The sequence below is a fragment of the Gallinula chloropus genome (assembly GCF_964237585.1).
Source record: "Gallinula chloropus genome assembly, chromosome: 6".
Classification (NCBI taxonomy): Eukaryota; Metazoa; Chordata; class Aves; order Gruiformes; family Rallidae; genus Gallinula; species Gallinula chloropus.
The window spans coordinates 10,814,770-10,833,578 of record NC_140091.1 but is presented as its reverse complement, the minus strand read 5'-3'; the positions used below and the strand labels follow the sequence as shown (position 1 = coordinate 10,833,578).

Sequence of the window (18,809 nt, the reverse complement as noted above, 5' to 3'; positions counted from 1 at the left end):
CCCCCGTCACCCTGCGGCGGGCGCTTTAAGGGCAGAGCGGGGCCGCCCGGGGGCGGGGCTCCGGCGGTGACGTCAGCGCGCCCATTGATAAAGCCGGCGGGATTCCCGGGGCGGCAGCGCGCGGCGGCGGGGCCACGTGTGTGTCGGGGCCCGGTGGCGGAGCAGCATCATCAGCCCCGCGGAGCCTCCTCTTCCTCTCGCATCAGCCATGGAGCCCGCCGGCCTCTTCCCCCCCTTCCCCGCCGCCTGCCTCCCCGCACAGCCCGCGCCCGCCCCGGCGCCCCCGCCCCGCGCGGCCGAGACCACCCGCATCATCACCGACCCCGTCTCCGGCCGCTCCTACTGCAAGGGGCGTCTGCTGGGAAAGGTACCGGGGGACGGGGAGGGGAGAGGCCACCCGCCGCGGGGGGTACCGGCCGGGGCGTCACGGGTGGAGGGAGGTTGGGAGCCGCCGCGCGATGAGGAGGGATGGGGTGGGGGGGGGCTCTGGGCCTCCTCGGCTTCCCTCCGCCCGGTTCAGCCGGGTTTGAGCGCGCCCCCTCGGCTGTCGCACGCCACCCCCACTCCCCCGCCCCGCCTCTCCCGGCGGGTCCGCAGCAGCGCTGGAAGCAGTGAATCACCCGGGCTGGCTGCGTGCCTCGCCGGTTATCGGGAGTCGCATCGGTTTCGGGGCGCCCCGCGGGGTGTGCGTGGGCCGGCGGGTGCCCCGGTTCCCAGGGGTGCCAGCCCGCGCCGCTCTGTCACACGCAACTTCTCCCGCTGCCAGCGGTGTGTGTGGGAGGCGGTGCCGGTTCCCAGCCCGGCCCGGGCGGGCTCGGCAGCTGAGTGTGCAGATTGGAGGCTGACATCACGGCAGGAAAAACCTGTCTCCGTGGGGCTGCTTTTTGGTGGCCTTGCCGGTCCTTGGCCTCAGTGCCCTGTGCAGGACTTTCCAGGCTGATCTGTCATGTGGAAAGCTGCAGAGTCCGGCCCGTGGTGGGAGGAAAAATGCCCTGGAGGTTTTACAGGAACTGGGTGAAGAAAATCCCTGGTTGAGAGCATCATAGTTCAGATCTTAGTGGGCGACGCAGCAGGAGGGAGCGTGTGACGCTTTGCCGGGCTGTGCTGCAAGGGAACGGAGGAGGAGGAGGAGGAGGCGGTGGCTTGTAAGCAGGCATGGGAGAAGAGCTGTCTCTCACCCATCCATAACCATCTCTTCTCTTGCAGGGTGGGTTTGCACGATGCTATGAAATGACAGACCTCTCCAGCAACAAAACCTATGCCGTGAAGGTCATTCCTCACAGCCGGGTGGCTAAGCCCCACCAGAGGGAGAAGGTGGGTGCCATGGGGCTGGTGGGTGCTGGGCTGGTAGGGTGCAGTAGGGACCTTGTGCTTACCTGGGACCGCTTTGCCCTGTTAGATCACCAACGAGATCGAGCTGCACCGGGACTTGCACCATAAACATATCGTTAAGTTCTCCCACTACTTTGAGGATACAGAGAGTATCTACATCTTCCTGGAGCACTGCAGTAGGAAGGTGAGTGCTGGTGTGTGGCCTCCTTGTCGAAAGATCTCCTAAACAGAGCTGTGGCTGGATGGAGCAGGCCTTATCTGAGGTGCTTTGTTAGCATTCTCCTTTCCTGGGCTGCCCTGCTGCCTGGTCTGTCACACCCTCTGAGCTCAGATGTAACCTGCATGGTTTTGTACAGCACTGGAGATACCACCAGTTGCTTGTCCCACTTGGGTTGCCTGCTCATGTTGGCAGCCTGTAGCTCCTGATGGGACCACCATAAATCCAGTGGCTCCTCTGGCTGTGCTGAGCAACCTCAACCTCATGTGGGGAGTGTGCTGAGGTAATAGCTGTGGAAGATGTATTTGTGGATGTGTAACTTCTGGAAGAACTGGCTTTGACCCTGTCTGCCCCTTGCCTAGTCAGCAGGGCTGCTTGTTCTCCCTGACTGCCATCACCAAGCTGCCTTGTCTTCCTCTGCAGTCCCTTGCCCACATATGGAAGGCCCGCCATACTCTGCTGGAACCCGAAGTGCGCTATTACCTCAAACAGATCATCTCAGGCTTGAAATACCTTCACCTCAAGGGCATCCTGCACAGAGACCTCAAGCTTGGTGAGTGCTGTGGTCAGGGCAGGGTGTTATGTGGGGAACAAGCTGCCCCAGAGGGACTTGTGGTGACGCATCGTCCTTGACTTGCAGGCAACTTCTTCATCAATGAAAACATGGAGCTGAAAGTGGGGGACTTTGGGCTAGCTGCTTGCCACGATATCTCTGACCAAAAGAAAAAGTAAGTTTGAGGCTTCCCTGTTCCAGAGCCGTCTGAGGTTTCACTCTTCCTCCTCCAACTTCCTTGGAGGGTGGAGGGGTGAGTGGTCCCTCTTGGCCTAGGGAGGAGAAAGAAGCCTTAGGGCCCTTTCCTGGGGTGAGGGAGCAATTCCTGCCCCAGCTGCCGGCGAGGCGAGGGGGCTGGGGGCTTTGTGGCTCCTTCAGGAGCGAGCTTGAAGCACATCAGGGAGAACAATGTGCTGACTATCGGTATTGTGCCTGTCTGGCTGCCCCGCCGGCTGCACCGGCTGGGACACAAAGGCTCTGTTCCTCCCCAGCTCTAGGACAAACCCTTCCCAACAGCTCCCTGGGAGCAGCTGCTCCTGACCCCTGGGAGCTGAAGACAGGGAGTCTGTATGGAGCTCCTTATAGATGTGGGTGAGGGGGGACGGGAGGTTTTGGACCACAAAGAGAAAAATGGAGGCAGGGAGTGGGGGGGGGGAAGGCAGCCTGCAAGCTAAATCCCGGGGCTTGGAGGGGTGGAGGCTGTCTGCAGGGGCATGCAGAGTGTGTGCTGACCTGGCGCTTTGCCGGCAGGACGATATGTGGCACCCCCAACTACCTGGCCCCAGAAGTGCTGCTGAGGCAGGGCCATGGGCCCGAGTCAGATGTGTGGTCCCTGGGCTGTGTCATGTAAGTCAGCGCTGCTGGGTGGGGAGGGGGTGTCTGGGCAGCCCTTCCTGCGCCGGTTCGGGGGGAGCTGGGCTGTGGAGCACCCCGATGAGGAAGTCCCCTTGCGCTTTGCCTCGTGGCTCTGCAGTGGCTGCTGAAAGGCAGACGGGGGGGAGGGGAGCAAGCAGCTGGATCCTGCCCGGCTCTGCTTTGGAGTGGGTGCCTGCAGCCATGCCAGGATGCTGCTCAGGGGCTGGGCAAGCGGGAGCTGCAAAGGGCCAGGCACTCTCGTGCCGTGTTTGGCTCCGGCTCAGAGCAGACCTCCCCGCCCCCGGAACCCCGCTGATAAACAACGGAAAGTCTCGGTGGCTGCGGCAGTCGCCGCTGAGCTTGTATGGGGAGCGATCGCCGTGCGGCTTCTGCACATCCAGCCTGGCCGCTGCCCGCAAGCTTCCTGCCCTGCTCCTCACCCTGTCAGCTGCGCAGGGGGTGGGAGCAGCAGGGCTGCCTTCTGCCAGCCCTTTCCTCTTCCTTAGGGCTCCTTGTGTGTTGTCCAAAACAGTTGCTAGGAGGAAGCGCGGCCGGATGTGAGCACAGCCGCCTGGGCTGGAAGCAGTGCTCCCAGCCAGGTGTGGCCGGCCAAATGCCAATAACATCCTTGCACTAAGTGCTGCTGAGTCATGAGCCTGGCGGGGATGTGACGGTGGCATGTGTATCCCCCTCCCAGGTACACCCTGCTCTGTGGGAACCCTCCCTTTGAGACCTCCGACCTCAAGGAGACCTACAGGTGTATCAAGCAGGTGGAGTACACTCTCCCTGTTTTCCTCTCCCTGCCTGCCAAGCACCTCATTGCCGGCATTCTCAGGCGCAACCCCCAAGACCGCCTCACCCTCGAAGAGATCTTGGATCATGAGTTCTTCAAGGTGAGCGGGTGGGATTCTGGTCTTTGCTCCCCTTCTGGGAGGGTTGAGGCTTTCTGTGCTGTGTCCGTAGAGCTCAAGTCTCGGTCCTTCAGACCACTGCCCTGCCCAAATGCCTGTCAGGGGACTGAGGGATCTGGTGTGCTACTGCTGCCTTGTTCCTGTAGCACGGGCCGTGCTCCGTACTGGTGCTAGTTGGGGGGCCAAGGCTTGATGGAAATGCAAGCTGGCTGTCAGGAGGGTTGCAAGTGACTGCGGTCAGACCAGGGCAGCTGCTCTGCCTGGAGCACGTGGGCTGTGGAAACCAAACCTCTGCCTTGACCTCTCTGCAGGGCTACACGCCTGAGAAGCTCCCTCCCAGCAGCTGTGTGATGGCTCCAGAGCTGAGTCCTCCCAACCCAGCAAAGAGTCTGTTTGCTAAAGTCACTAAGACGCTCTTTGGGAAGAAGAGGCCCAAGGGTGAGTCCGTGTGCTTGCACAGGAGTCTGTGGGTGACCCTTCCTCTAGGGACAAAGTGGGTTCAGTCTCCCCAAGAGACCTCCTGACGGGTCTCTGTGGATCCCCTGCCCTCCTAGTGCTGGTGGCCTGGCATGGGTGTGCACCTGGAGAGCGGATGCTATGCTGCAACCCATGGGGGCAGTTCTTCCTGGAAAGGCCTGTGTTGCATGAGAACTGGGAAGTGAAAGTGGAAGGCAGCTTCCTGATGCCATCTTCACCACCACTGTGGGCATGGGAGTAGATGAAGGAGAGCTGAGCTACTGGGAGGGGTGGCCCAGATGTCCCCATTTCCTGTGCTCAGCGGTGTGCTCATTGCTTGCTCTCTCCTCAGCCAAGAAAGGCTCTTTAGAGGACAAGGATGACATCTCCAAGCTGGTCACTGGGCTAATGAAGACCTCGATCTGCCGGCAGATAAGCTACAAAACTGTGGAAGGGAACGAGGTGAGAACACCCCCAAGACACTGCGCACCCCTCTTCAGGGGGAGTGGGCGGGACAGTGGTAAAGCCAGTTCTCTCCACAGGCCACCCCTGTGTCGTGCCGCAGTGCCAGCTCTAGCCCTGTGGAGACAGTGGTAGAGGAGACATCCCGCAAGTCCGTGTCCCCCTCCATCCGGGCGATGACAGCCAGCAGCTGTGAGGGTGAGCAATACTTGCCCAGGCCACTCCAGCCTGCTCCAAGCTTCCTGTCCTGCCCTGGCCGATAGTGGGGCCGTCTGACTCAGCCTGTCATCTTCTCTCTGCAGCCTTTGAAGACTGCATCACTGCCGCTGCCATCATTGAGTCAGCTGTCCGGCTCCTGCGGACCTGCCTCTCCTCCATGCCCCCAGGTAAACCGGTTGGATTGCTCTGGACCCAGCAGGGTGCTGTGCATCCTCTTCCCCATGAGCTGCTATGTGGCTTACCTTAAATGCTGCCAGAGCCTGCTGGGGGGAGGGGTCTGCTCCCTCCTGGGGAGGTGATATGGGTGCAGGCTGTGTGCTCTGCTCACCCTCTTTCTTCTCCACCAGCGGAGAAAAACCCAGCTTCCCTGGCCCGCCATGAGCACTTTGTCTGGGTGAGCAAGTGGGTAGATTACTCCAACAAGTATGGCTTTGGCTACCAGCTCTCCAACCGCAGCATCGGGGTCCTCTTCAACAATGGCACGCACATGATGCTTTCCCCCAACCACAGGTAAGCAGTGGGGAAGGGGTTGGTCTCTGGAGACGCCCCTCGGGTGGGAAGGGGCATGGGGAGACTCTGCCAAAAGTGGGTTTGGTGCTGGGTGGCCCTGAAGCTCATGGTCTGCTCCCTCCCAGGACTGTGCATTACAATCCAACCAACAGCAAACACCTTGTGTTCTCTGTGACCGCCATCCCCGAGCAGCTGCAGGGACAGATGAGTGTCTTGCGCTACTTTGCGTCCTACATGGAGCAGCATCTCATGAAGGTGGGTGCTGGGGCCCTGGGCTGGGCTGACATCATGGGTGGGCAGGTTGAGTCATGGCTTGACCATGCTGCTTGGGGGTTGTGTGGGACACCTTGCTCACAGGCTGTGGCCAGGTGGACACCCAGGGAGCTGTGTCCTGGTGTGGGGACTCTGCTGGGGGTGTGCCGAGCTTTGGGAATGTGTATGGTGGTGACAGTGTTCCTGTGTGTGGGACCAGTGGCTTACACAGACCTCTCTCTCCAAGGGAGGTGACTTGCCCAGCATAGATGACCTCGGGCAGCCAGCCCTGCTCCTTCTGCAGTGGGTGAAGACTGACCAAGCCTTGCTCATGCTCTTCAGCAATGGCACCCTCCAGGTATGTGTAGGGTGTAGTGGAGATGATTGGGGGGATTAAGAGGTGGCCACCTTGGGACTCCTGGCCTCTGTTAGGTCTTGTCTGCCCCAGTCCATATGCAAGGCCCAGCTATGACAACAGCTGTGGGTTCAGGATTCTGCCACAGTGCCCAGAGTTGCTGGTTGCAGCTTGCCCAGCTTATGGGGTACACACAATGCTTCAGCTAGCTGCCCCAGTCTGCCCTAGTGCTGGGGCTGGTGTGTTTCTACCATGGAACATTGAGCAGCTGTGCTCCTGGGCAGGTTGGGGAGGAGGAACGGGTTGAGGCAGGAAGTGTCCCTGGCTCCCGACATACCGAGAGATGTGTGGGTTAAACCAAGCTCAACCTGTCTCCCAGGTGAACTTCTACAATGACCACACCAAGGTGATCATTAGCAAGCCTGACCACTCCTGCCTTGTTACCTACATCAACCGGGAGCGCAACTCCTACACCTACAAGCTGTGCAGCATCCAGGAGCTGGGCTGCTCTCCTGAGCTTCACCACCGCCTCAGATACATCCTTAAGCTCCTCCAAGAACGGGCTGAGGCCTAGCTTGGGACCTTGGGGGGATCCTCTCTGGACATAGGGGTCTCCCCCTGCCCCTCCCATGGAATGGGAGGTATGTTGTGGTGCTGGCTGCCCACCTGGGCACCTTGTATCTTGGTGCTCAGCTGGACTTTGGACTAAGACATGTGGATGTGGTTACAGCAGCAGATCTGGACACTGACATTTTTTGCTGCTCCCTGGCTCTTGGGCAATCATCCTCCCACTGGCAGCTCCTGCTCTGGTTGTGCTGGTCATGGTGGAGTAGACTAGAGTGACACAGGGAGGTGGTGGGCGAGTGTCCAGCAGCTGGGTTTGGGGCTGGCTGTGCCTCATTTGTGGCCTGGTGCTCCAGCCTGCCCTGGCTGGCAGCTGTCTGCAGTGGGGACTCGGGCTGTCCTGCCCAAGGTGGTGCACTAGTTGTACAGACCCTCTCCATGGCTTGGAGAGGACTACCACAGCCTTGACCTCAAGGCTTGGCTGCTGGGGGGTTAAAGTTCCTTTCCAGGGGCTGACAGGGATGAAGAAGGATGCTGTCTGCCCTGCCAGGGGCTGTGTGGGCTGGTGTGTGCCACTCCACCACTGCTACACTAAGGAGGGGACTGTGCTGGGCCCCACCCTGTCCTGTCTGCTGCCAAATTGTGAATTGTCTGGTACAACTTGAGGTTTGATAAAGGTTTGGGGGGGTGGGATCTGAGGACTTGCCTGGGAAAGCTCTTGTCTTGCTTGTACCCAGGGAGGTTTCTTGTTTCAAGGCAGTCTTTGCCATGTGGGACTATTTATGTACCTTATTTATATGGAATTATTTATTTTCTTGTTGGCCTGTCCATGTGCAGCCCCCCTGTCCTTGACTCACCTCAATAAAAACTCATTTGTGTAAAGGCAAACAGTCTGCTTTGCTTGGAGCTGGGGTCGCAGAAGGGGCTTCTGCTCCCCCTTTGTCCTTGCTCTAGGGCTGCCTAACACTGCTGCTTGCTGGGGCCCAAGGGCAGGAAAGCAGGATGGGGGTGAGGACCCCCATGTGATACCTCCACTGCCTTTCCTGTGGAGCCCTGGAGCTGCTCCAGCTGCTCCTCACTGCTGCTGAACTCATTCCCAAGTGTCTCTGCCCTTGGACCAAACTCAGCTGCTCTCATGCTGATGCTGAGCTGCAGAAGGCAGGGGCTGTGGCCCCAGGGTGGTGGGTTGTTGGGGTCCTTGTACTGTGACACCAGGAATCAGGGGCTAGGACTTAAGCCAGGAAAGAGGAGGGACTTAGCTTGCTTTGAAGGTGATCTGTCACCTGCTGCACCAGTGCTGCTGTAATCAATCTGCCTGTGAGCAGGTTGCGCTGGGGGAAGCAACCTGGGTCAGGGTGCTGCTGCCTTTTGAGGTGTGTTTGCTGCAGCTTGGGTTGTCTTCCCAACTGAGGCATAAGAGCTACAGCCTGGGTGTGAGTGTGGGCGAGGGGCTGTAGCGAGCATCTCTGCTACCTTGCTGCTCTGGCCAAGGACTGCAGGTATGAGCCACAGCTGGAGAAAGCCTCTTTATTTTCAGCTGCTCTCCCCCTGCAGCTCTGCAAAGCTGGGGAGGGCAGGGAGAGGCAGGTGCTACTCAAAGTACACCCCATGCACTGTGGCCACAGCGAAGAGGGAGGTGTTGGAGAAGGTGGCGGAGGCGAAGCTGTCAGTCTCAGGGTCCCACAGTGCCCGGCTGGCCACCAGCAGGCTCTGCTGGCCCTGCTGCCCCAGCAGCACCTGGCAGACCAGCTTGTAGCGAGGTGGTGCCATCTCTTTCACCTGGCTCTGCAGCAGCTCGGCCAGGCTCTGGATGAGCTGGGCACTGCCCTGGGGACTGTAGACCATGGCCCCCAGGGCCCTGGACAGGGCCCCCTCCAGCACCCGCTGCACCTGCCCTGCATCAAACTTGCAGCCTTCATCTGGCTGCATCTTGTAAGTGTTTTCGAGGCGGGTCTTGAGGATGGGCTGGAAAAGAGGGAGCCCAGAGAAGCTCACCCGGCTGTGGAGCATCCAGGGGCCGATGGAAGGGCGCCTGCTCCCTGGGGCCAACCCCAGTGAGCTGCGGCGACTGGCCAGGGGTGCTGGGAGGGTGCTGAGGATGGAGCTGCGGCGGGAGGGTAAGAGAGGGGGTTTGCTTTCCTCAGGGCCCCGTGCCAGGGCTGGGGGCTGGGAGCCACGGCGGGTGGCCCGGAGTGGAGGGGCTTCAGTGTTGTCTGCAGCTGTCACCTGGGCTGGCAGGGCCATCTCTGGGGGCAGCTGTTCAGCCATATGGGTGGCCTGGAAAGAAGACATGGCTCTGAGTGTTAGGGGGAGGTGAGTTGTACCCCAGCCTATCTATCCTACTGCCTCTCTGCTTTGGTTCTCCCTGTGCCCTGCAAATCCCACACCTCCTGGCATATGAGTCCCTGTGGGATCCAGAGGGGCCAGGGAGGCTGTGGCAGCCACCCTTGCTCCCAGTGCCTCTGTACCCAGCAGCCTTAGCCATCTGAGGCTGGTCCATCTCAGTCACACACAGTCCCTCCAGCCCCTTGCTCCCCGATCTCTGTCCCCCCCAGCATGGGTGAGCAGCTTCTGCCCCTCCAGTCTCCTCAACCCTCTTGCCTGCATTTTGTCCCACACTTACCCCTAGCACCACTCCTGCCCTGCTGGGGTAACCCCAGGGGATGCTGTGCCGGTTGACGTGCCCACTGGCTGCCCAAGACCAGCCTTGGTCCCGCAGGTCACGGTGAGTGTGGGAAGAGACTGTTGTGCTCCTGGAGCATGGAGTGTTGCTACGTGACACTGCAGCTCTCCAGGGCCACTCTGGGGCACGGCTCCTGTAACTCCTTGTTTCCTGGTCCCTGAAGAGCCTCACCCCCTTTCACCTCTGCTCTCTTCATATTTCCAGCTGTGGTTGGGACTGCAGCCAGCGTGGAGACATGGCACCGTGCATGTGCCCTCCAATCTCAGCCACTCCTTCTTGGCAACCCCAAAAAAGCACTCAGGGGTATCAAATGCGCAAAGGAAGAACAAGGGGTAGAGAAAAGTCACTGCGATCTCCCCTTTGCACCCCAACTCTGGGCTGTACCACGACTTGGACCCTCAAGGGCTTCATTTCTACCCTTGGGGTGCTCACCCCCCCCCATCACCTCTTCCCAGTGCAAAGGGAGACGGGGGCAGGTGGGTGGGCACTCATCACTGAGCCCTGCCATGTCCCGAGGATGCCCTGACCAGGTTTGCTGGGGGCTCCTAGCCTGGAACAGGGTTTCTCTCTGCAGTTGGAGCCCAGCCCAGCTGGTACGCGGTGGCTGCCCTGTCAATGTGCCTTTGTCTGGCCCTGCTGCTGCTGAGCTATTTGAGGAAAGTGGAGACGGCTTTTGTGTTTCTATCTCCCATCAGAGGTATTTATAGCCTGCCACTGACTAGTGCTGCCAAGCACGCTGGCAGCTGGACCCCGCTCCCTCGGGTGCTGCCGCGGATGCAGGCCCTCCTCCTCCTCCTCCTCTCTCTCTCTCTCCCATCACCTCTGGCAACCAAAGGTGGTCCCTCTGTGGGCACCCTCCCGCATCCCCACCCTGGACTGCTTGGGAACAGCCAGGCTCCAGAGAAAGGGGACAGGCCATCCCTAGGCACAGCATTTGATTTGGGCTTGGGTGAGGCTGGTTATGCTTTTTACCTCTTGCATTCGCTTGTGTCCTAAGCAGACACAAGAGCTGCAGGGCTTCAGCCCAGAGCATCAGCAGGAGAGATGGCTTCTGCCATTTCAGAGGGTGAATCTCTCTGCAGGACTCGAGTCTTCTCTGCTGCTGGTGTCAGGGACTCAGCCACGTCCAGCAGCTTTCTGGGGTTGTGCATGTGGGGGGGGGCGGGGGGGGGGGGATGTGGGGCGCGATCTTTGCACGTTTAACCTGTGCACGTGTCGCCTGCCTCCCTCCCTCCCTCCACCCCCACGATTCCCATCTGCTGGCTTCTCTGCAGCAAAGCTGTCAGCCGGGAGCAGGTCCCAGCGCCGGCGCCATGCCGTGAGCTGCGGCAGAGGAATGCCGCTCCGACTGAGGCACAGGCCTGCTTTCCGGCTCCAATCCCACCCGGCAAACATCCAGAGGGAGCCACCTCGGCAGCAAGGGTGGGCTTCCCCGCTCGCCTTCACTCACTCTCCTCCTGGCCCCGGCCCTGGCCCTGCCTGCCAGGTTTCTCTAGCAATGAGCCATGTCGAACGTCGCAGCGGCCTCCTCCCCATGGCCTCCCCAGGCTGGCCTGCCTCCCGCCTGCCTCCCGCCCGCCCGCGCCGCCTTCCTCCGCCGCCCTCCCCGAGGCAGCCCATGGCCGAACCCTGCTCGGCGCGGCTGCAGGGTGAAGCGGCTGCCTTCACCACCGCCCTCCGCACCCTGGTCAACAACCCCCAGTTCAGGTGAGGGGCTGGGGGGCTGCCACCCCCCCCCAGCCATGCTGACCCCCCCGGCACCCACTCTGCGCTACTTTCCCATGGCCTCATGTCCTGCTGGGGTGTTTCTGGCCCCCAGGCAGTGCAGGGACCCCCGGGCAGCTGGTGGGAAAGGCATGGCTTCTGCACACCCCAGGGCATCCCGCACGGCTTTTGCAGTGCTCCCCCCTCGGAGCCCAAGACTGCCTGAATGCAACCTGCCCTGGGACAGCCACCACCTCTCTGGAGGAGAGAAGGTCCCTGGGTGTTCCCAGACCCCCCTCTGACCCTGGGCATGGTGCCAACAGGGCAAAGCAGCATCCCTGCCTAAACCCCATGCTGGAGGTCCTGCCCGTGCTGGGAGTGAGGGTTCTGCACCCACCCCACGAAGCAGTCACCTGCGCTCAGCTCCATTCCCAGTTCCCACCTCGACTTTACGGGTGCTTTCCTTTGACATCTCCACTTCCCTGCACCTCAGAGGGCACGGCAGCGCCTCACAGTGCCTGGCATCCCTGCTGTCTCCTACTGGAGCATGATGCAGAGATGGGGAGTCACTGCCTCTGCTGCCTGCCACCTACACTGCCTCTTGCCTGGCAGCTGGCGAGCTGTGTGGTCTTCTTTGCCCAGTTCGTGCTAAGGCCTGGCACGAATGCCGATGCTATCTGAGGAAATCCCCATCCCTACTGAAATTTTGGCCACCCAGAAGAGAAATTCCAGTGAAAAATCCCCAACCACATCGGGCACTGGGGAAGCAGCTGATAGTGCCTGGCCATCCCCAGCCCACGTTGTGCTGCTCATGTCTTGCATCCCGCACCTGGCATCCTGCATTCTTCATTCTATGTCCTACAACTCTGCATCCACCAACCTTCATCCTGCATCCTTCCTCCTGCAGCCTGCATGATACAGCCTTCATTGTGTATCTGGCACCCCACATCCTGTATCCTTTGTTCTGCATCCTACACCCCTCAATCTTCATCCTTCACCCATCCTGTGTCCTGCACCCCAGACCTTGCATCCCATAATAGCAGCCTGCACCTCACATCTCACCGCCCATCCTGCAGCCTACACCTTGCTTGCCCCACTTGCCCTCTGGACCATAGTCATGGAACAGTTTGTTTTGGTCTCCCTTGCAGTACACAGAGGAGCCACTGGGCTCTGCTCACACCACCCAGCTCACCCCAGCTGTGTACATCCCCATACACATGCGGGATGACCCAGGTGTCCTCCTCTCTGGTGGGCACATCATCTCCAGGAGACCACGAGGGTTGGGTGGTGTGTTTGTGCACAGCTTTGTGGTGGGTAGAGTTTGGGTGGCATGTCTTCTTCTTACTGCTGTGCTTTGACAGGGGGACGGGTGGATGGACCATGGCCACGTGTTGCACACAGACTGGAGACTCCCTGCCTTTTTGCCTGCTCCCTTTCTCCCAATCTTGCCTCCACAGAGCTGGCAAACCGTACTGGGGGTCTATGGGGGACCAGTGCAGTGGAATCCCACACCCCAGTGTGTAGTGTGGGCTGCCCTGTCCTGCAGACACAGGGAGGGACAAGGCCAGCTTCCCCAAGCAATGATACTGGAAGCTCTGCGTCCCTGAGCGCATGAGTCAGTGCCCATGAGTCAGGGACATCAAGCCCAGTGGCAGCTGCACTTTCCCCAGCTTTGCTGTGCTGAAAGAGAAAGCCACTTTCTCCTGCTGTCCTGGGCCTTTCTTTGTCCTGGCTGTCCCATCACCCATGGCTGGCTGTGCCTTCCAGGGGACCCATCTTGCTCACCCCACCTGTATCATTCACACAGCTGCAGGGAGCCACCAGCAAGGACCACTGTCTGCCCTGGATTAAAACTAAAGGGTGCTGCTCTACTGGGAGAGGCACCCAGCTGGTACCCCTGCCCTTCCCCAGCGCATCCTGTGCTACAGTTTCCCAAGACACCCCATCCCTCATGGACCCCTCTCCCCCACAGTGACGTGACATTCGTGGTGGGCCGGGAGCAGCAGAAGGTGTTCGCACACCGCTGTGTGCTGGCCTGCCGCTGCCAGGCTTTCCAGGGGATGCTCAGCCAGGAGCCGGTGGGCAGTGAGGGCTCCCCCAGCAGCATCCCACCCCAGGGTCCCTTCATCCTGGGCAACGTGCAGCCTGAGGTCTTCTTGGCCGTCATCGAGTTCCTCTACACCAACAGTGTCACCCTCAACAGCCACATCGTGAGTATGGGCCATGGACGTGGGAGGGACAAGGTGGGGATGAAGGGGTAGAGGGTGCTTTGCAGCTCCTGGGGTGCCAAAGGTGGAGGGAGATGCTCTGCATGCTTTCTGGCTGGCTAACAGTGCAATGGGTGTGTGTGGACTCAGTCAAGCACAGCGGGGTGTCCAGCACACCCTGTTCCACAAGTGTCTGTCCCAGCCTTGGGACAGCTTGGGTGTGCACACCTTTTGGTGCTGGGAATGGGTAACACCAGGGCAGAGCACATTCATATGCCCTCATGTGAATACCTTGTGAGCACCAGCATGCAGGGCCACAGATGGGCATGGCAACCATGTGGCCAAGGGCATGTGTCCTTCCCCTCCACTCCCCCCCACCCCACTGGGGGCAGAAGGACACATGCCCTTGGCCCCATGGTTGCCGTGCCCATCCGTGGCCCTGCACGCTGGTGCTCACCAGGTCTCTCTTGCCCGCAGGCGCTGGAGGTGCTGACCTCATCGGTGGAGTACGGTCTGCAGGACCTGTGCAAGGTACGGCTCTGATTATATTGGGGTGGTGGTCCCCGAGTGCCCCCATGCTGAGAGCTCCCCATGATGCGTGGCTGGTGGCTGAAGGTGGCTCTGAGGACGGCACTGTGGTGCCTCACCCAGGTCCATCGCAGGCTCAGCCCCCTCTTTCTCAACTCTGGAAGGTCTGTCCGGTGCTTTCCCCTTTGGGGGGGTGCAGTTCTGTCCCGAAGCTCTGCAGGGGCTGGGGAATCCCAAGGAAGGACATGGGGTCTCGTGTCTCCAGCGCGGGAAAGGGCAGCAGGAAAGCCCCAGTGCCATGGCCCAGGGGTACCCTCTGGTCATGTGGCAGGATGCTACCGTAGGGAAAGCCCCGGCCCCGGGGAGCACTTGGCACCCCGGCCGTGGTGCAGCCAAGGGGTTGCTGTTTTGGGCAGAAAGGTTTTGGGAAAGCGGCAGCAGTAAAAGGAGGGGTGGGAGCCAGAGGAGGAGGAGGGGGCGGGGAGCTGGAGCAGCTCGGCACTGGGGAAGGCGGCCGGGCCACGTCATCAGAGCGATTCCTGAACTACAGCCAGGCGGATCGCGTGACCCACCATGTCACGCCCGGACTTCCCCTCCCTTCCCACCGCGCCGGGGAAGGACCGAGCCGAGGAGCTGAGGAGGAGCCACGGGCTGCTGTGCGCCCGGGTGGCGGGGCAGGACCTTCCCCATCACCCAGTGGGGACAAGCTCAGCCCGACCCCAGATATAGCACAGGGCTGTCAAGCTGGGCACGGAAGGGACATTAAGGGTTGTTGTAAGAAAGAGGGACCCAGTGCTCCAGCCACACAAGCCTCACCCCACCATCCAGCAAATGCATCCTTGGGGGATGAATGCAGTGGGGAGACCCACGGAGCAGGGCGTGGGGCTGACCAAGGACAGCAGGGGAAGCCCATAGCTGTGTCCCCAGCTGCAGGGTGACCTCATGTCCATCCCACCAGTGACTCAGAGTCCTTCTGCTCCAGCTGACAGCTCCTCCCTGCATGTCATATCCCCTTGGATTTCGCAGGGGCTTTGAACCCTTTGCGTGGGAGGCAGCTGAGATGGGTGGCAGGGTGGTCTTGCTCCCTGATACATGTGGCTGGCTGGCTGCATCCCGCCTGCATCGCCCACGTGTGGGCTGCAGCCGGAGATGCGGGTCCCGCAACAGTCACAGGCAGAGAGCAGCTGGCAGGCAGGGCTGGGCAAATCTGGGGTCACCCAGTACACTGCAATCAGCACTAGGGCCATCCCCTGTGACAGGACACAGCTAGTGACCATGGCCAGGGTTAGGTGACACACCCGGGGCTGTGAGATCAGCTGGGGTTTGGTCACATCAAGCTTGGTCCCTGGCTGAACCAGTCCCCAGACTGGATACCCACAGTGAAGCCCTGTGGGGCTGGAGGTGCCTGTGTCCCATGTCCTGGGGGCTCAGGGAGTGCTGAGAGTCATGGGGGGGGAGGGGTTGGCAACGCTGGGACCCAACTCTGCCCATCCTCTCTCCATCTGCCTTCCAGCTCTGCGTCAAGTTCATCAAGGACACACTGAGCGTGGAGCAGGTCTGTGAGGCTCTGCAGGTAAGCATGACCCCAGTAGTGCAGGATTTCCTGCCCACCCTGGCTCAGTAGTTGCCCTGACAGCTCCTGGGCACATAGTACCAGGGATGCTAGGGACACCAGGGACACCACAGCCTGGAGAGGTATGTCCCCAAGGTCACACAGCTCTGAGCAGGGGTAGTTAGAGCTTCCCAGTGCCAGAACCTCACCATCATTTGCATGAGACTGGGAAGCACTGGTTTTCTGGGAGCTCTCCTGGTTTTGAGGCCAGTCCCAAAACCTCTTATGAAATCGGGGGCACCTAAAAATAGCCTGGGGGGGTGGGGAGTGGGGGGTCCTGATGACTGTGCCATGCTGCATGTGTGCATGTGTGCTCACCAAAGAAGGGGGATTTGTTTTCTCCCCATGGGCTGAAGTGATACTCTCAGGGTGAGATGCTGGCCCCAGAGCACAAAAGCTCCTGCCAGATGTGGTGCCAGACCACTGCGGCGTAAACAGAGCTAAAACTGGCCCGGAGGAAACAAACAGAAAACCCCAAAACCCCAGAACAAAACAAACCTGAAAAAAACATCCCGCCTTCCCTCCCTGCTTGCGTCACCACTCGTCCCCTGCTGTGCTGGAGGGGGAGGCGATGCTCACCCTGCCTGTGCTGGTCCCCTGCTGTGCTGGAGGGGGAGGCGATGCTCACCCTGCCTGTGCTGGTCCTGAGTAATCTACATGCAGGGGCTGTCACCGTGGGGGCACAGCGACGTGTCCTCTTGGTACCCAGATGGGCAGTGCCAGCCCTGGGATGAGCATGGCTTGGTAGGGCTGGAGGAGGAGGACAGCACCCCAAATTCCTGCTATAGTGGGGGGGTGGAAGCCATAGGACGGGTTGGTGCTGGCATCAGGGTATGGGGCACATGTGGGGGGGCTCTAAGCTGACCCTGTGCCCATGCAAGAAGCACTGAAGCGGGGGGGTGGGGGTGGCCCCATGTCCCCGCAGTGTGGCTTGTGAGACTCTCTCCTCGCCCACCCGGGGCTGGGTGACGTCCCCAAGCAGTGATGGAAAAACACGTGCTTCCTGCTGACGGCAGGGGCTGACGGGGGGCTGGGTGAGGTACTGGGTGGCAGAACTACCAAACCCTTTGCTGTGGGGCACGTCAGGGAAGGGGGAGACCTTTGTACCCCTTCCCCACAACACCCACACTGTGACACCCACACACAGGCGCCATCACCTTAGCCGGGTCCCTGAGAGTGCCTGTGTCTCTGTAGGGCTTCAGTGGGAAGGTTGGGGTCTTTCCTGACCTGGACCCCCCCCCCTCACAGTTGTGCATGTTGTCCCACAGGCTGCAGTGACCTACGGGCAGGCTGACCTCCAGCAGCACTGCCTGGCCTTCATTGAGGGCTGCACCATGGTAAGGCTGCAGGTTGGGGGGGGCATGGCACAGGGTGCCCCAGGGCATGGAGAGCACTGTGGGTGCATGGCATGGGGAACACAGCATGAGGCAGGGGACTGGGGCCCCTAAGAATTGGGTAGATGGAGGCTGGGCAGGGGAGGAGAGGAAGCAAATGATGTCTGAGATGAAGATGCTGGGTGTTGGGTGAGGCTGGTTGGGGGACTGGGGTGCAAGGGCTGGGAGATATAGGTGAGGGGAGGGTGCTGGGGTGTCAGGCAGGGATGGTGCCAGGATGGGTCCTGGTACCAATGCCTCAGTACTGTGGTGTGCTGGCAGGCAGTGGTGCGGACTCAGGGCTTCCAGGAGCTCTCTGACGTGGTGCTGGCACGGGTGCTGCGCAGTGACCGCCTGGCCATGGACGAGCTGGACCTGGTGCAGGCTGTGCGGGAGTGGGCGCACGTCAGCTCAGTGAGTGGAACACAGCAGTGCATGGGGAGGGGGGGTGGGTGGGGAGGGTGATGGGGGGGTGGGGGTGTCCTGGCAGGCCTCCAACAGGCAGAGCCACCCAGGGGTGCCTGGACCCAGGTGCCCTGTCCCTGGATGTGGGGCTGTGTGATGGGCACAGAGGCTGGTTCAACCCACCTCCAAACACCCCCCTCCCCCCGGTGCCCAGGGCACCGCCAGCCCCACCGATCGCACCCCCCGCCACAGGCCGTCCTGGAACGCCCGGTGCCCGAGGTGGCCGCCCTGCCCGTGCGGGAGCTGCGCCTGCCCTTGCTGTCACCCAGCGAGCTGGTGACGCTGGAGAGCCAGAACCAGCAGGATCTGCTCATCCCGGTGAGCTGCCGCCTCCTCTCGGGGTGCCCTGCCCCACCTCGGGGGCCGGAGGGTGCTGCAGGGACGGGTTTGGGAGGGAGTGGGGTGGGAGGTGTGCCATGCTGATGCCCCATCCCCACAGGTGGAGAGCATCGCGGCAGCCTGGCGGTCCCACGCACTGAGGAGGGGCAGTGGGGTGCCCTCCCGCCTCTGCCGGCCCCGCAGCGGGACGCGGCCCCGCGACCACCACCGTCACCTGGACCCTCACACCAAGTAGGGGTCGGGCTCAGAGCGCCCCCCGCCCCCTCCACCCCCCCAGCCTGACCCAGGGGCTCGGGCAGCAGCAGTGCCCCCCAGGATGCCCTGCAGTGGGGCCGGCTGTGGGGCTGGGCACTGCCAGCGGTGCTGCCGTGGCCAAGAGCATCAATAAACCATCTTGCCCCACGGCTTTGGGGTCAGGGCAGGATGCCCGGGTCGCCCCAAGAAGTAGTATGTGTGTGTGGGGGGGGTGATGATGCGGGGGGGGGGGGGGTGTGTTGGTGCTGCCCACGGGGGTGGGTGCAGGTGTCCCCAAGTGTGGCGGGGCTGCAAGGGTCCCTTTGTGGCATGGGGACACAACGTGAGCCACCCGTTCCCAGCCCCACTGCTGCCCCCACCCGCCTCCCAGCCGGGCCCTGTGCCGGCCCCTTCCCCAGGGCCGTGCTGCCCTCCTCCGGCAGCGGGGCCGAGCTGCAGCAGGCACCGGGCGCTGGCAGGGACGCGACGCGACTCTCCGCGGGGTGGGGACCCTGGGGCTTAAGGAGAGGTAAGTGGCGGGGGCGTCTCTGCACCCACCCAGCACAATTGCATCAGTACCACCTCCCGACCCCCACCCCAAGCCCTGCCAGCAGTCCCCAGCCCTTCATAGTCCTGGGGTACACACCCCTCTTTGCAGTGTGCACACACCCCCCACCCCACCCCCCCCACACTTTGCACACCCCACTGTGTGTGCACACAGCTGGGTCTGTGTCAAGCCCCCACCCCCCCACACTCGCCCCAAGTTCAGCTCCCAGGAGAAAAGGCCAGACACGGCAGGTAATTTATATATAATATATATATTTACTCTTTAAAAATAAACCTTCAGTCCCCACTACCGCCTGTACAAACTACAAAAATAAACCTTTGCTCTCTTTGATATAAATAACTTAGATGGCGTGTTGGGGGGGGAGGGGAGGGGGGGAGCTGCCCAACGTGCCCACGCCTGGCACGGGGATG

At 61.2% G+C, this 18,809-nt stretch overlaps 3 protein-coding genes across 3 annotated transcripts; 2 read left to right on the top strand and 1 right to left on the bottom strand.

Moving 5' to 3' along the window:
- Window positions 1-208: 208 nt before the first annotated feature.
- On the top strand, window positions 209-6,696 carry PLK3 (polo like kinase 3; the record flags this gene model as incomplete). Its single annotated transcript, XM_084265822.1, has 15 exons — window positions 209-367; window positions 1,207-1,314; window positions 1,400-1,516; window positions 1,973-2,102; window positions 2,190-2,277; window positions 2,853-2,948; window positions 3,655-3,850; window positions 4,180-4,306; window positions 4,677-4,786; window positions 4,867-4,984; window positions 5,089-5,172; window positions 5,353-5,515; window positions 5,641-5,770; window positions 6,015-6,125; window positions 6,502-6,696. 15 exons carry the CDS (start codon window positions 209-211, stop codon window positions 6,694-6,696), a joined length of 1,932 nt encoding a protein of 643 aa, XP_084121948.1.
- Window positions 6,697-8,276: 1,580 nt separating this feature from the next.
- DYNLT4 (dynein light chain Tctex-type 4) lies at window positions 8,277-8,954 on the bottom strand (the record flags this gene model as incomplete). Its single annotated transcript, XM_084266100.1, has 1 exon — window positions 8,277-8,954. The coding sequence occupies one exon, from the start codon at window positions 8,952-8,954 to the stop codon at window positions 8,277-8,279; it is 678 nt and encodes a 225-aa protein (XP_084122226.1).
- Window positions 8,955-10,972: 2,018 nt separating this feature from the next.
- Window positions 10,973-17,832, top strand: BTBD19 (BTB domain containing 19; the record flags this gene model as incomplete). Its single annotated transcript, XM_084266217.1, has 8 exons — window positions 10,973-11,076; window positions 13,046-13,283; window positions 13,758-13,811; window positions 15,322-15,381; window positions 16,689-16,757; window positions 17,076-17,207; window positions 17,451-17,576; window positions 17,698-17,832. The coding sequence occupies exons 1-8, from the start codon at window positions 10,988-10,990 to the stop codon at window positions 17,830-17,832; spliced, it is 903 nt and encodes a 300-aa protein (XP_084122343.1). The 5' UTR covers window positions 10,973-10,987.
- Window positions 17,833-18,809: the final 977 nt, after the last annotated feature.